The sequence below is a fragment of the Geotrypetes seraphini genome, chromosome 8, assembly GCF_902459505.1.
Source record: "Geotrypetes seraphini chromosome 8, aGeoSer1.1, whole genome shotgun sequence".
In the NCBI taxonomy this organism is placed as follows: Eukaryota; Metazoa; Chordata; class Amphibia; order Gymnophiona; family Dermophiidae; genus Geotrypetes; species Geotrypetes seraphini.
In genome coordinates this window covers 57,407,807-57,424,887 of record NC_047091.1, presented here as the reverse complement: position 1 = coordinate 57,424,887, position 17,081 = coordinate 57,407,807, and the positions used below count along the sequence as shown (strand labels likewise).

General features: G+C 46.0%; 1 protein-coding gene across 5 annotated transcripts in view; it reads right to left on the bottom strand.

Moving 5' to 3' along the window:
• Positions 1 to 17,081, bottom strand: part of AXL (AXL receptor tyrosine kinase) — a 246,106-nt gene that overhangs the window by 148,723 nt on the left and 80,302 nt on the right. For all 5 annotated transcript variants that reach the window (XM_033956315.1, XM_033956312.1, XM_033956314.1 and 2 more), the window contains 2 exons: positions 2,423 to 2,523; positions 1,230 to 1,412 (listed from right to left, as the gene is read on the bottom strand). In XM_033956315.1, the coding sequence (XP_033812206.1) occupies positions 1,230 to 1,412; positions 2,423 to 2,523 (284 nt within the window). The remainder of the gene's footprint in view (positions 1 to 1,229; positions 1,413 to 2,422; positions 2,524 to 17,081) is intronic.

The window sequence follows — 17,081 nt, the reverse complement described above, 5'->3', positions numbered from 1 at the left end:
GGACTCAGAGCAGGAAAGGGTAACAACCAACAACTAGAGATTGGCAACAGTGGCTGGGGCTCTTCCACTCCAGTCCATGGAAAACCATACAGGAAAAAAATAAACAAAAGGGATAAATATTCAGCTGGTGACAGTGTATGGCTTTTTTAGCCGCTGCCAGCTTTATGCCCCGATATTCAATGCCAGGCCATGAACAGACAACAGCATTGAATACCTACTTTTTATGTGGTTAAGCAGCCTTAAAGCGAGGAAAGGAGGTGCCTGTGGATGTGGACCCCGGCATCGCCGCAAAATGTGCCCCCGCACTCTTCCCTGTTGCGCCCAGCCCCCATATACCTCTTCAAATCTTCGCCGGCAGCGAACAGCACTTCTTATACACGATTTAGGTAAAGGATCACTTACAGGTCATGGACCTGGGGGGCCGCTGCGGGAGCAGACTGCTGGGCACGATGAACCCCTGGTCTGACCCGACGGAGGCAATGCTTATGTTCTTATGCTCATGTTGCCCTAAGCTCTCCCTCTGATGTCATTTCCTGGTTGTGGGACTAGGAAGTAACATCAGAGGGAGAGATGAGGCCAGTGTGAGCAGCAGCTAGGAGATGCTGCTCGCTACCGGTAAAGATTTGACGAGGTGGGCGAGTGGTGAGGAGGAGGGGTGCAGACGCCCCGCCAAGACAGCGTCTGGGGCATCCCCTCACAATACCACTGTGGTTAGATGCAATATTCAGCATTTAAGCACCTAATAGACACCATTTAGCATAAGACTAAGTTTTATGCGGTCTGATTTGGCTGCTTAACTTAGTGGTCCTTTTACTAAGGCGCGCTAAATTGGCTAGTGCGCCTTGGTAAAATAGGGGGGTTAGTGAATATCAGCTCTTAACCTCATAAGTGCTGACTCCACCTCCAGACTGCCCATAAAAGCACCAGTTTAGCAGTTAACGCTGAATATCAGCAGACAGCGCTACACGTGTGATTTAAGCAGTCAGACGCCTCTCCTGGCCGCTTAAACTGATTTGAATATCAATCCGAAACATATTTAGAAGCCCCCAGTTGCTTATCAAAATTGGGATAGAGCTAGAGAGATGAGATGGTACGATTTCTATATCCTAGAATACTTTTGATGCTTTTTCTGCATGCGTTTGATAGGGTTGTGTGTTTCTCCTACAGGTGGCGTAATGTCTTTCGTTATTCCTTCCTTTTTTCCCCCACCATGTTTCCTTCTGACTTACCATTGACGGTTAACGTTGAAGGCGCCTCAGCCAGGGGATCCATTAGCGAGTTCAGGGGCATTCCATCCTGGAGCCAGACTACCCGTACGGGCTCTGGGGGTCCCTGAGCAGTACAACTGAAGTTAAAGGGCAGATTGGCCAAAACATGCAGATCCTGGGGTTCCTCCAAAAAGATCGGGAGACCTAGAAGCATGAAGAGGAGAGAATTCTAAACTTCCCAACAGAAATCAGTCGATTACAAGTTCATAGATGTAATGATAGTAAACACCAGAGCTCCTTTTGCCTATCTCAGATAACATGGAGCATATTGATGCCCCTATTCTTAGGGATACCAGATGTCTGGATTTCCCCGGATATGTCCTCCTTTTGAGAACATGTCCGGGAGGTCCATCCGGGTTTTGAAAAGCTGGTTCGGGCAGGGAGGAAGTGCGCGCATGACGTCATCATATAGCACATGCGCGGACTTCCTCCCTGCTCGACAAGGCAGGCAGCAGGGTCGGGGCTTGGTGGCGGGATTAGGGTGGGAATGGGCGTAACTAGGAGGGTCTGGGGGTGGGGCTATAGGTCCATATTTTCTGAAGTGGGGCTGTTTTCCCCCAATTCCCTAGAGAACTTTTGGATTCCCTTCGCTTCCATGGCAAAAATACAATCATCAGATCAAAGAACCAAGTAGCCAGCCTGGTGTTCTTCCTCTCTGTCACCCATCAGAAATTATCTTGGCTTCTGATAAATTTTTCGAAATGGAACCATCAGAGTTAACTAATCATTGTTTTCCGGCTGTTCTTTCAAGAGAGGGCGTGCATTGCGATCACTGACTGTGGGGGAGTCGGTGGTTCCCAATTGGAGACTAAATAAGACCAGATTGTTTTCGGCAACAGGCCCTTATGAATTGAACAAATTGCCTGCATGTCTGACGAAGCAAACATATTTACTTATGTTCAAGAAGCAGCTTCGCCAGTACTTGCTGCTTGAGACTTTTGTTCAGAACTGATGGTTGCCATTCTTAAGGTTTTTTGTGACTGTGTAGCAAGCTGGAGTGTATGTTTTGAAGTGTGTTTTTTTTTTCCGGTGCATTTTATTATGTGTGTGTGTGTTGATCTCAGCTTTAGATAAAGGCGGATTATACACAATAAACGATAAGAGGCTCACCATAGCCCCCTATAGCAGGTGGATACTGAAATGACAACATTTACCTTCCAGCTTCAGGTTGCCTTCCTGAGACAGAATCTCCTCCCCTTTGACGAAGACAGAACACTGGTAAGACCCCGCATCTGACAACTGCACCGACGCAATACTGGAAGAGGAAACATAGGTTGTAGGAGCAGATCACATATTCTGTACTTCGCCGACATCACACTAAAGATGTGCATTCGTTTGAAACAACATGAAAAAGGAAATAATTAGAAATGTATAGAACTAATTAAGAGTAGTACCGTGTTTCCCTGAAAATAAGCCTTAGCATGATTTTTGGGGTAGGTCTTAATATAAGCCCTACCCAAAAAATAAGCCCTAGTCGTCGGCAGCAGCGCTTCCCCCACCCCCTGCCTTGCAGCCAAACCCCCGCTGACCCATCCATCTCTCCCTCCCATTAGAACACCGCTGACCGCTAGACCAATATACCTTTCAAACGGCAGCATCGTCAGCAATCTAATCAGGCTGTTTCGTGGCCTTCTCCTGCTGGGGCGTTCTGTGTGCTGCACTGCTGATGACATCATCGGTGATGTGGCATAGGAATGCCCTGGCGGGAGAAGGCCGCAAAGCTGCCTGATTAGATTACTGCCAACGCTGCCGTTTGAAAGGTATATCGGTCTCGCGGTCAGCGGTGTTCTAATGGGAGGGAGAGATGGAAGGGTCAGCGGGGGTTCGGCTGCACAAGGGGGGATAGAAGGATGCTGCACAGGGGAATGGGAGGAAGGGAGGGATTGAAGCTGTGCAAGGGTTCTGCTGCACAAGGGATGGGAGGGAAGGATAGAAAGATGCTGCAGAGGGAAGACACAAGGGGATGGGTGAGAGGGGATGAAAGATGCTGCACATGTGGGGGAGAGAAAGGAAAGAGGAAGAATTGGGGTGGAGGAGAGGAAGGGAGAGATGATCATGGTACATGAAAAAAATAAGACCTACCGTGAAAATAAGCCCTAGTGCGTTTTTTGGGCCCCAAATTAATATAAGACAGTGTCTTATTTTCGGGGAAACACAGTAGTAGCAAAATGGTAATGACACTGCTATACCGTTTGGTTGGTTTTTTTCTTGAATTATGGGGTTATGTTCAAAATGATTTAAACAGCTAAACATAGTTACATTATGTTATGCTATGTTCTGCCAAATCCTCCTAAGGGAGAGTTCTAGGCGGGTTACAGATACTATCAGCATTACAGAGGACTTTATGTACGTACGTACGTACGTAATAACAATCAGATTGCTGATTTTGCAGACATTTAGGTACATAAAGTTACAATACTGGATTCACAGATAGTGGTTACGAGGTATTTTCAGTTTTATAGGGTAGATCTTTGGTGGAGTCTAATTTAAGTTGCATCCTTCATTGAGGTTTGTGAACAGCCATGCTTTCAGTGGTTTTCTGAGAACGGTATATTCAGCAGAAGTTCGGATCACTGTGGGAAGAGAGTTCCAAACTTTTGCTAATTGTGGTGTTGCTCATATGTAATGATGTTTATGCTTCAATGGAATATTCCAGAACATAAGAACTGCCATCTCCGGATCAGACCCTCGGTCCATCAAGTCCGGCGATCCGCACACGCGGAGGCCCTGCCAAGTGTACACCTGGCGTAATTTATAGTCCAAAAAGAACAGAGGTTCATATATAATTGGCAGACCCTACAACCAACAGGTTTGAATGTGGACATCGAGTGGCTACTTATATAGTAGCATTTCCCTGACGCTGTTTACATCCGGGGTCTAATAGGAACCACCCCCTTTTTTCCCAGCTTAGCTTCCTTTAAAAGCGCCAAGTTTCAGTAGAGCTTCACAGATGGCCAGGAGATTTTGAACGTGTCTGGTCTCAGTTAGCCAGCAACAGGTATTTAAACAAGTTAATTAAGAATATTATTAATATTGAGGTAATAATAAGCTTGGATCTTATAAAATAACTGTTAAGTAAACTAAAACAATGACTATGTTTTGTATATGATTTTGATTTAGATATAGATTTTCAGTGTCCCTCCCCGACGAAGAATACGAAACTCGAGTCGGGGGGACGAGAAATGAAGATCATTTATATAACCACCATTGGATTTTAAGTATCACTTCATTTGATTTGAACACAGTCACCATTGAGATTTAACCAGCTCCAGTTTAACAGCAAATACCACTCCATTCAGATAAGTACTATCATAGTATCTGAATAAGTTTAAATCTACTAAGGAGGGCCGGGGACAGGTGATTGCAATGATGGTCCCCATGTTAAACTCAATGCAGTGACTACACTATTTATTGGGTTACAGGTCTGAGCACATCACCAAAAAATATTTAATATATAAGTATGTAAAGATAAGAATATAGAGTCACAATATCTGTGAAACACAGTAGTATACTAATTTGAGTTATTCACAGAGTATCATCGCATATTTCCCAATTATTGTTAAGCTTAAGAGTAATTTATAGTCCACCATATCTTTATATGCCTCTCTTAAGGAGATATGCATCTAGTTTGCTCTTGAAGCCTAGGACGGTCAATTCCGCAATAATCTCCTCTGGGAGGGCATTCCAGGCGTCAACCACTCTCTGAGTGAAGCAGAACCTCCTGACATTAGTCCTGAACCTGTCCCCCCTTAGCTTCATTACATGTCCTCTAGTCCGTGTCAACTTGGACAATGTAAATAATCTTCTCTGCTCTATTTTGTCGATTCCTTTCAGTATTTTGAAGGTCTCGATCATATCCCCAAGCAGTCTCCTTTTCTCAAGGGAGAACAATCCTAGTGTTATAAGTCTATCCTCGTATTCCAGTTTCTCCATACCCTTCACCAGTTTTGTTGCTCGTCTCTGCACCCTCTCCAGTTTTATATCCTTCTTTAGGTAGGGAGACCAATGTTGGACGCAGTATTCCAAGTGTGGTCTGACCATTGCCCTATAAAGCGGCATTATAACTTTCTCCGATCTACTCGAGATTCCTTTCTTTATCATGCCCAACATTCTATTTGCCTTCTTTGCCGCTGCCGCGCATTGTGCCGACGGCTTCAGGGTCCTATCTATCAGTACACCCAGGTCCTTTTCTTGTTCACTCTTCCCCAGAGTTGCACCTGACATTGTATACTCGTATTCCTTATTCTTATTGCCTAAATGCATTACCTTGCATTTCTCCACATTGAACTTCATCTGCCATTTCTCCGCCCATGTTTCTAACCGACACAAGTCGCTCTGGAGTTCCTCTCTATCCTCCTGCGATCTGATTGCCCGGCATAGTTTTGTATCGTCTGCAAACTTGATGATCTCACTGGATGTTCCTTCTTCCAGGTCATTGATATAAATATTAAAAAGGATCGGCCCAAGTACCGAACCCTGGGGTACACCACTAGTCACTTTCTCCCAGTCGGAGAACTTCCCATTTATGCCCACTCTCTGCTTTCGGTTTTCCAGCCATTTGCCTATCCATCTTTGTATATCTCCCTCTATGCCATGGCTTTGTAGTTTCCTGAGAAGTCTTTCGTGTGGAACTTTGTCGAACGCTTTCTAGAAGTCCAAGTATATTATGTCCACCGGCTTCCCACTATCAATTTGCTCATTCACGGTCTCAAAAAATTGGAGTAAATTCGTCAAACATGATTTCCCTTTCCTGAATCCATGTTGACTGGGTTTCATCAAGTCGTGTGCGTCCAAGTGCCGGACTATGCTATCCTTGATCAGTGCTTCAACCATCTTGCCGGGGACCGACGTAAGACTCACAGGCCTATAGTTGCCCAGTTCCCCTCTCGATCCTTTTTTGAAAATTGGCGTGACGTTCGCTATCCTCCAGTCGTCCGGTATCTGTCCAGTTCTGATTGTCAGGTTTGCAAGTTTTTGCAATAACTCTCCGATTTCAACCTTCAATTCCTTTAAGACTCTTGGGTGAATTCCATCCGGTCCAGGGGATTTGTCACTTTTAAGTTTGTCAATCTGATAGTATATCTGGTCTAAGTCCACTTCAACTGTGGTGAGGCTGTCTTCTATTTCTCCTGCAAACACTTTCTCCGCTTCAGGTATTGTTGAGGTGTCCTCCTTCGTAAAGACGGACGCAAAGAAGGAATTTAGTTTGTCTGCGATTTGTTTATCTTCCTTGATGTACCCTTTTCTTCCCTGGTCGTCCAGGGGTCCCACTGCCTCTTTTGCAGGTTTTTTCCCTTTCACGTATCTAAAGAAGGGCTTGAAGTTTTTGGCCTCCTGGGCTATTTTTTCCTCATATTCCTGTTTGGCATCCCTCACCGCCTTGTGACATTTCTTCTGATCATCTTTATGTTTGTTCCAAGCTTCGGTTGTCTTTATGCATTTCCATTTTTTGAAAGAGTCCTTCTTTTCTTTTATGGCTTCCTTCACCTGTATGGTAAGCCATGCCGGTTCTCTTTTGCTCTTTGTTCTCCGATCTTTGGAAATCCTCGGAATGTAGAGATCTTGTGCTTCTGTGATAGTATTTTTCAGTAGGGACCATGCCTGATCTACCGTTTCAAGTTTGTCCACCATCTTCTCAAGTCGTTTTTCTACCATGGCTCTCATGCGATCGTATTTACCCTTTTTAAAGTTTAAGGTGGTGGTTAAGGTTTTGGCATGTTTCCCTTTCCCGATGTCAAGTTTAAAGTTGATTACATTGTGATCACTCGATAATAACAAGATTTGCAGCGGGAACTCGTACATTTTATACCTTATAGTGATAGGAATGATGTCATTAGGCGGTCGGAGTAGCGATGTTCAGCAAATCTGCCTAAAAATGGCTCTTGGCCGTGTAAACTACTTCTCAGGGATAACTGTGCATACTCAGTGGCACTTCTCTGGATAGAACCACTGAAAATACTCAATTAGGGGGTGCCTAGGTAAAATTAACAAACGCCATTTAAAATGGCAAAAAACGCACCATTAGAGCGCCTTACTGGTACCTATATAATATGTCAGAATTGTGCCTTTGTAGGCTACCTAATGCCACTATGGGTGTGGCTAAAGCTGGAAGTGGAGTTAGGTGGCCTACATTTCCAGTGCCTATCTTTGGTGGAGGCGCAATTCTTTACAGAGCGCTGTCATGTGATTAACATGCAATCGGCGGTCACTTTTTAGGTGGCTGCCATCATTGGCGCCCTTTAGAGAATCTGGGCCTTAGTGCCTATGTCAAAATCAGTTACTTTGTGGGTGTTCTGGGGGCCAAGTTGGCACTTGGCCAATTACGTGCTAATATTCAGTGCTTAACCAGCTAAGATAACCACATAAAATAGAGGGCATAAAACACAGTCTTACTTTTATGCATGTCATCATAGCCAGTTAAGTCTTGAATATTACACTTAATCTGCCATGTATGCCTGGATATTCAGTACTGGTACCCGGACATGGCCTGGCCTTCAATATTCGGGAATAAAGCTGGTAAATATCAACCCCTATATTTTAATTCATTTTCATACCGTTACACAAATTATTGAGCAGTTGGATTTAGCTTTCTCTAGTACAGTTATCCAGTTGGTTCATGACTAAGGTGACCATAAGTCCCGTTTTGAACGGGACCGTCCCTTTTTCTGATCCCCCGTCCCGTTATCCCCATGCATAGCTTCGGGACGCCGAAATGTCCCGTTTTCAACGTCGGCATCCCAAAGCTGTGTGTGGGGACAACGGGACAGGCAATCGCGGAAGAATGGGCTCTCCCCCTGCTTTACCTGCCCTTGCCGCAACAGCTGGAAAGGCATATCCCAGCGCCGCCTGGCTGGCCCGGAACTTCCTCTCCGACATCAGAATTGACGTCGGGGAGAAGGTTTCTGGGCTGGTGCTGGGACATGCCTTTCCTGCAGTTGTTGCGGTAAGGGCAGGAAGTAGCAGCGGGCAGCAGACCGGGGGGGGGGGGGGGAGCAGAAGAATCAGGTAGGCTTCGGAGGGAGGGAGGCATGCAGACAGACAGGCAGTAGTCCTACCTGCAGTTCATCTTTCTCATATTCTGTGCGGCAGGGAGAGAGGGAGGCTGGTTGGCTTTGGGGGAAGGGGTTCGGGGGAGGGCGTTTGGGGGAGGGATGGAACAAAGACTGGAAGGCAGTGAGGGGGAGGCAGGCAGTCAGGTTGACTTTGGTAAGAGAGGGGCACTAAGGACATAAGGAGGTGGCACTGGGGGCACTAAAGACATGGGAAGGAGGCACTGGGGGCACAAAGGACTCAGGAAGGGGCACTAAGGACATAGGAAGGAGCACTGGGGAGCACTAAGGACATAGGAAGGGGCACTAAGGACATAGGAAGGAGCACTAAGGACACAGGAAGGAGCACTGGGGGCACTAAGGACATGGAAAGGAGGCACTGGGGGCACTAAGGACATAGGAAGGAAGGAGGGAGAGAATAGAAAGGGACAATTGTTGGGCCTGAGTGCAGAAAGAAAGGATACACAGTCAGAAGGAAACGCAACCAGAGACTCATGAAATCACCAGACAGCAAAGATATGAAAAATGTGTCAGTTTTGAGAATTTATATCTGCTGTCCATATTTTACACTATATATGCCTATTTTTCTATAGTTACTGAGGTGACATTGCATATTTTAAAGTCATCTGCCTTGACATCTTTGAAACCCCCCAAATATAAATTATAATTAAAATTTTCTCTGCGTATAGTGTGCTTTGTGTTATTTTTTAATTTTATGGTTACCATTATCCTCTATAATAAAACCCTAAGCGCGCATGCACACTTAGTAAGGTGTGTTCCCTGACAGTATGAGGTGAAGAGCGGCCTGCGAAGTTCACTACAGCTGGCCAGCGATCCTCAGCAGGCTGCTTTGAAGAGGAGCAGCAGCAGCGGTTCGTGCCGGTGGGCCAGAAGAGGGAGCAATACAGGCAGGCAGGGGGTCAGGGTGAGAGGGAAAGGGGGCTACTTTGGGGGGAGAGGTGTGCTGGGAGCCAAAAAGCAATCATGTTTTGCTCTGGGAGGGGGGGGGGGAACAGAAGGGGACCATGGAGCAGGCAGGCATGGTACAACAGGGGGCCGGGGGAGAGGGAAAGGGGGATGCTTTGGGGGGAGGAATGTGCTGGGGGGCAGATAGCAATCATGCTGTGCTCTGGGAGGGGGGGGGAAAGAAGGGGGCCACGGAGCAGGCAGTCATGGCACAACAGAGGGCCAGAGGGAGAGGGAAAGGGGGCTGCTTTGGGGGGAGGGGTGTGCTGGGGGGCCGACAGCAACCATGCTTTGTTCTGGGAAAGGAAGACAGACAGACAGCGTCCAAGGAGAGAGAGCCAAAGAAAAAAAGAGAGACAGACAGCGGCCAAGGAGAGAGAGAGAAAGAAAGAAAGACAGACACACACATCTATTCTAGCACCCGTTAATGTAACAGGCTTAAAGACTAGTGAATTAATAAGATGTTATGTGTACATGAAAAATGAATGGAAAAAATTGGGGGCGGGACTGACAATTAATAGATGTCCCTTTTTGATGAAAAAAATAAATGGTCACATTATTCGTGACAGGAAAATTCACAAATTTCGATTTTTGTGTGTTGCCTAACTTTAGGTACCTTTTATAGAATCTGGGCCTCAAGTCACAAAGTCCTTTGAGGAGTGAAAAACTAAAAGTCCAGTTTTCCTCTTGCCATCCAGGTTTGGGGAAAGAGAAAGAAGTATAGCAGAGGACTGGGGATCAAAGCTTAGTTTCTTCTAAGCTGTGTGCATGTGCATGCCTGCCATCATGTGTCCTAGCATACTCCATTTTGCAGCAGTGCAGAAGGAGAACCATCGCTAGAGGGCCTAACTTGAGGTTGCAGGGAGGAAGACTTAGGAGTAATGTTAGGAAATTCTTTTTCACGGAGAGGGTGGTGGATGCCTGGAATGCCCTCCCGATGGAGGTGGTGGGAAGGAAAACGATAATGGAATTCAATAAAGTGTGGGATAAACACAGAGGATCTCTAATTAGAAAAAAAATGGTATAAATGAAAAAACTAAGGCCGGTTTTGGACAGACTTGAATGGTTTGTGTCCCATATATGGTGATTCGGTGTAGGATGGGCTAGGGAGGGCATCAATGGAAACTCCACTAACTTGGAACACGAGGACGTTACTGGCCAGACGTTACAGTAGATATCCTGCAAACAACAGGATGGTTGGATAGGCTGGAGTGAGCTTAGATGACAACTTCAGCAGTTGGAATCCAGGGCAATACTTTAGTCTATGGCCCAGCAATATCAAAGAAGAGACAAGTCAATTTAATCATGTATTTTTAATGAGAATAACTAATGGGCAGACTGGATGGAACATTCAGGTCTTTATCTGCCGTCATTTACTATGTTAATATGTCACATCACTCTACTTCTCCAGGCCCAGGAAAAGGAAAACATTTCTTCACTTACAAAGAATGAGGTAGCTGGCCGATAGTACCCCAAATTGATCAAGATGGTAGGGTGGGGTAAGGAAGGGCTCTAAAATTTGGTATCCTATGTGCTTACTCGTTGCTCCCTTTTTTTTCTGTGCTAAGTGATGGCCCATGGCTGGTGTGATGTAAGCATTATGAACAGGAGAGACAGAATTCAAGGTACAAGAAACTAAGCCAAGTGAAAAAAAGCACAGTGGGCCTCCAAGTATGGTCTTGCTTGCTGCTCAGTGGGACAGAGAACAATCTGTTGTTGGACAGTTTTGACAACTTTTCTTTGGTTAAAACAATTGACTAGTTTGTACAGCTGCTGTATGTGTTGGTAACACTTACCAATCTTTGAAGGAACAAAGGACTTACATCGACGACTCCTAATGCCTGATGCAGGCACTCTGCTGAAACACGGCCCTTGTTGGGTCCTTTAATAAACTGTAGATGCCAACCCATCCTTGGAAGCCCATTTTACCTTCTTCACTTGGTGTGGTGTAAGTGTGAGACTGATGGGGCAGTGTCTATGTATTGGGGGATGGGTGTGTGTGAAATTTTGCACTTCTGCTGCCTGCGCTGCACTTGTTGCACAATAAGTGGGAGCTGTCTGTTCCATACATTTTAACAAGCATTAGATTTTTTAAAAATTATTTATTTTAAAAAGTTTTATTCCACTTAAAAACCTAAGTGGATTACAACATACATAATATTATGTCACTACAACAATACCACAGGACAACTATCACATTTTACAGACCCAAATAGAAAGCAGGTAGGAATATAACACATCTACAAATATGCTCTAACAAACAGGCAGGAGCTAAGGAAGATTGAGTATTACCTACAGTTTAGAAAGATGTTTAAGACTTATCTTTCTGTCAAAATTTTTGTGACTTTTATCTGTTTTATTTTTATTTTATTCCCCTAGACTTTCTCCTCATCACTCCTTTTGTTATTTCCTACCCTTGTCCTTTTTGTCTGTCACATAGGCAATGGAACACTGTTAGGTTGGGAGGGGGCAGGAGCTCTGCCCTAGCCTCAGCGGAATCCTGTGGCACGGCCCGTCACCAGCTCCAGACTCCACCCCCTACCTCCTCCTGGCATTGTACTTTAAATCTTCAGGGTAGCTGCCGCACAGCATCAATGATCAACAACAACACACTCCTGATTTGCCAAACCAAATCCTAAACTAGAAAAAACAAGGAAGGCAACCAAGTCACATCAAGGTCTGCGTGGGGGAAGCTCAAAGTGCCAAACTTGGCTCACAACTTACAAGCCAAATACAGTGAAACATGTCAAAAAGCATGTCACACTGTATAATGTTGTAGGGCGCTCTCAGTGTGAACCCTCAGTGATAGGAGCACAGCTCCGACACTTCACTTCTGGGTCAAGGCGATAAGCCTCCACCCGCACACCATCATCGAGCGCCCTGTGTGTGCAAGAATCAAACCAATCAACAATCAAAGTGAGTAAATGAAACTCAACACAAACAACCTGAGCGACCCCCACACAAACCCTGCCAGCCAAACCCCCTCAAAAAGCACGCACAAAATCACAAACAAAATCAAAAACCATACCAAAAAGTGAAAAACATATCCAAAAATAAGCAATACTTATCCAAAACTATCACACAAACGGAAAAACCGCGCCAGGAGGAAAGGTTCAACCGCGCTGGTTTCGGGAGGAGCCCTTCTTCAGGAACCTGGCCTCCAACAGAACACGAGCAGAGAGGACGGCTGGAGGGCTTATTTTTGGATATGTTTTTCACTTTTTGGTATGGTTTTTGATTTTGTTTGTGATTTTGTGCGTGCTTTTTGAGGGGGTTTGGCTGGCAGGGTTTGTGTGGGGGTCGCTCAGGTTGTTTGTGTTGTGTTGAGTTTTATTTACTCACTTTGATTGTTGATTGCTTTGATTCTTGCACACACAGGGCGCTCGATGATGGTGTGTGGGTGGAGGCTTATCGCCTTGACCCAGAAGTGAAGTGTCGGAGCTGTGCTCCTATCACTGAGGGTTCACACTGAGAGCGCCCTACAACATTATACAGTGTGACATGCTTTTTGACATGTTACACTGTATTTGGCTTGTAAGTTGTGAGCCAAGTTTGGCACTTTGAGCTTCCCCCACGCAGACCTTGATGTGACTTGGTTGCCTTCCTTGTTTTTTCTAGCACAGCATCAATGAGCAGGCCTGCCCCCGGAAGTAGAACGAAGGGTTCTGGGGCAGGCTTGCTCGTTGATACTGTTTTGTTCCTGCCACCTTGCAAGTATGCTGCCTTGGGAACCATCATTTCCACACCAGTAGTGCGGGCAGTGGTGCCACTACCCTGCCCTCTTCTCCGCCCCACCCCCACCCAGTCCTTCACCGCCCCCTCCTGCCGCTCACCCTCTTTCCCTTCCCCTGTACCTCCTTAACATTTTTTGGCGCGAGTAGCAACCCCAACCTGCTGCTTGCGCCAGCGTCGTCTCTTCCTCTGACATCACTTCCTAGGCACAGGTCCAGGAAGTGACATCAGAGGAAGAGCCGATGCCAGCGTGAGCAGCAGATAAGGGGTTGCTGCTCACGTCATAAATGTTAATGAAGTACGGGGGGGGGGAGGGGGTAGAGAAGCAGCATGCGCATGGTAGTGCGGGGTGAGGAAGGAGTGGACGTGAGCTGGTGCCACCACCAAGATGGCGCCAGGGGCGGATTGCCCCTCCAGCCCCCCTCCCTTACTATGCCACTGAGTGCAGCCAGATTTTTAAGTCTAACATGTTGCCCAAAACCCTCTATGTGTTAAATTTCTTTTCTAAAGTCAGGCCTTCCCTACACTTTATCCAGCTGATTTACTTTGAACAATGGACCAGGAATGCAGGTAAATGTTACCAGTGGGCAGAGAAGCCCTTGCAGGCAGGGTGACGCTTAACTGGCTGCTCGCTTCTCTCATGCAGTTATTTAAGGTGTGGTGCAGGCCTGATGGGGTCATGGTACAGAGGGCTGTTGTGCTCTACATGCAAGCATCGACACACAGTTTCGGGAAGGCTTAATGTTCTTTACAAAAGAGGAAATGTGCTTGTTGTGTGAGTGACATTATTTTGCAAGCAGAGCTGATGCTAGCCAAGGGTAGATGAAATAATTGTGCAGGGTCCTAAACAGCTCAAGGGAGGACAAGGCTCATTTTTATTAGTTCTCCTGTGAAAAATAGCACCTTCCTTCTCCCCTCCCTCAAAGTGTCTTCACTTTGTCACCCCCTACCCCTCCAAACTCCCTATTCACCGAGGCTCTACATTCTAACTCAATTAATAGAAATGGTTTTGGTAATAGGCCACGCCCCCAGGACCGCCCAGTTCCATCTCCGTCCACCCTGTCTCACCCACCGCCAGCCCCACCCCCAGACAGCAATCATGCATGTGCGGATGCCCCTTCCCGACGCGACTTTGTTGGGAAGTTTTTCAAAACTCAGACAAAGTGCTGGGTTTTGAAAAGCCATCCGGACCCCCGGACATGTCCTCAAAAGGAGGACATGTCCGGTGAAATCTGGGCATCTGGTAACCCTAGTAATAGTCACTAAACATGAGGTACACCTTTACAAGCATCTCGTTAGAAAATAAACCCATGTGCAAGAGTGAGGTCACTGCAGACATTACATATGCACCAGCTCGTGGCTCCTGCTCACTGACTTCTGGAAGCTTCCACTAGTTTTGGTTGAGGAGGGTGGAGAAAAATTCAGAATGATGGGGGGATGGAAGCGGATTGAAGGTCCTCAAAGTGTGGGGTACAGAAGGTATGGGGGAGTATGGGATTGTACTGGGTTAGGGGAAAGGTAACTGATGTAGGGAAAATGGGAGGTGTGAGGGTTACGGGAGAGAAAAGGGGTGTGCACTGTTGAAGAATTTAATTTGGTATATTTTGTATGTTGGGGTGAGGGTGCATTAAATATTCCTGCTTATGGCCCCAAAGGTCTAACACCACTTAAACAAATCTTCATCAGAATTAACTCTACTGCCGGTTCACTTCAATAACCATCAGGAATGAGATGAGTTATCCCATGGTTAAGTCTAGATTGGTACTCAGGATACTTCAAAAACTGGACATTACATTAGAATTTATGGATTGCTAATATGCCCCAGAAGGAGCTCAATGCAATTTACAATTTAGAAGAGTCTGGCCATATCAAGAGGATATGTTATTTTATCAGGGTTCATGACACAGATAACATGGTTTGTTCATGTAGGCATATGAATAAGGCATACATGATCCTCCACATCAGTGGTGCAGTAAAAGGGGAGGAGGAGGGGGGAGGACCGCCTTGGGCGCTGTCTTGGTTGGAGCGTTGGCACCTGTCCGCTCCCCCCTATGCCATGCTCGCACCTTCCCCACCTCACCTCTTTAAATCTTCACCAGAGCAAGCTGCTTTACCAGCCTGCTGCTCATGTTGGTCTGGCTCCCTTCTGAAATCACTTCCTGGTCGTGGGGCCAGGAAATAACATCAGAGAGAAATCCAGCGCTGGAGTGAGCAGCAGGCTAGAGAAGCTGCTCACGTTGGTGAAGATTTAAAGAGATACAGGGGGAGGGGAAGGGAGGGTGCGAGTGTGGCATGGGGGCGGGGAAGGAACAGGGGGGCAGAGAGGAAGGTGCGGGGGTACCACCAACCCGGGCACCTTCTATCTTCACTATGCCATCCCTCCTTCCTCCTTTCTATGGTGTCACACAGAGGAAACATCTGCTATTCGAACCATGGGGCCTTTGGTCAATCAGAAATTTCCATCTCGATTGGCTCCAGTCCTGCTAATGAAGGCTCCAATCTATGCTGGTCCTGCAGAAAATTCAAAGGTGCACTGCCTCATATGACATATCAATGCTCACAACTTAAATTATATTGGGACAAAGTTTGGAACGCCATATCCTCCATATTAAATATCCAGGTACCCTTACATCTTAAAATTATTATTCTTGGACAACAGGGCCTCGGTCACTCTTAGTATGAACCCAATGCTCGTTTGCTTAATATCCTGCTGTTTCTGGGCATAAAAAAATATTTTGCACCGTTGGAAGGACTTATCTAAGGTGGAATTTATTGTATGGTGAAACACTGCATGCATAAAGTCTAAATTTGAAAGTGTTATTGCTGAAAACCACCATTCTATTAGTTCATTCCATAGAGTATGGAGCCCTGTCCAGTCCTATTGTGTTTTAGATCGTTGACATGTGGAGGGGCATAATTGAAAGGGATGTCTAAGTCCGTTTTCGTCTAAGTCACGAGTCATCCAAAGTAAAAATCAGCCTAGGACACATTTTTAAAAAATACATCCAAATTTTTTTGATTTTGAAAATTGTCTAAGTATACGTCCTGCCGATCTGATCGTCCAAGTCGCTAAATCGTCCATCTTTATACCACATTTTCATCCAACTTTTCGTCCAAGTCAAAAATGCCTAGAACAAGCCCTGTTGAACGTGGGAGGGGTCTGCAAAGTGATGGACTGAACACCCAGACATGGCGCCTAAATAGTAGGGTACCTTACAGGGCACTGCTGTGAACTTCACAGAAAGGGTGCCATGTCTTCTTCTCACTACAGCTCCCTTAAAGGTCATGGTGAGCCCCCCCAAGCCACCTCCAGAATCCCCTAGACCCACTTATCTACCACCCCAATAGCCCTTATGGCTGCAGAAGCCACTTATATGCCAGTACAAAACGGTTTTGGGGGTGTATAGGGGAGTGCACATGTTTAAGTATCAATGCAGTGATTACAGAGGCTTATGGGCATGGGTCCTCCTCTCCATGGGTCCCTAACGCATCCCCAAGACGGCTTAAGCCGCCTCTGTGCTGGATGACTAGGCTTTCCTATTCCAGGCTGCCAGGTGATGATGGTCTTGAGGTTGAATTTTAAAGGTGTGATTACGATTTTTATTGGGGGGGGGGGTGTCGGTGATCACTAGGGTAGTGTGTGGGGGTCTGTTTTATGTGTTTGCAGTGCTTCTCTGGTGACTTTAGGTGGGTTTTTGTGACTTAGACCACGTTTTACATGGTCTAAGTCACAATGTCCAAGTTCCATCGATCCTGGGCTGTATAACTTTCGGTTATACATGCTGTATGACTAAGTCTAAGCCGGCCCAACTCCCACCCTCGACACTCCTCCTGAAACGCTCCGTTTAGCTTTGGTCGTTCAGCGGCACTATGAAGGCCTAGGTCGTTTAGAAATACGTCCAAAACCTGTTTTTATTATCGGCACTTGGACGTATTTGGACAATGTTCATCCAAGTGCCAACTTAGGCCGGTTTTTGGACGTTTTTCTCTTTTAATTATGAGCCCCATAGTATTTAAGAACAAAATTTCAAAGTTATATATTGTGTCACTTCTTTTCATTTTAATT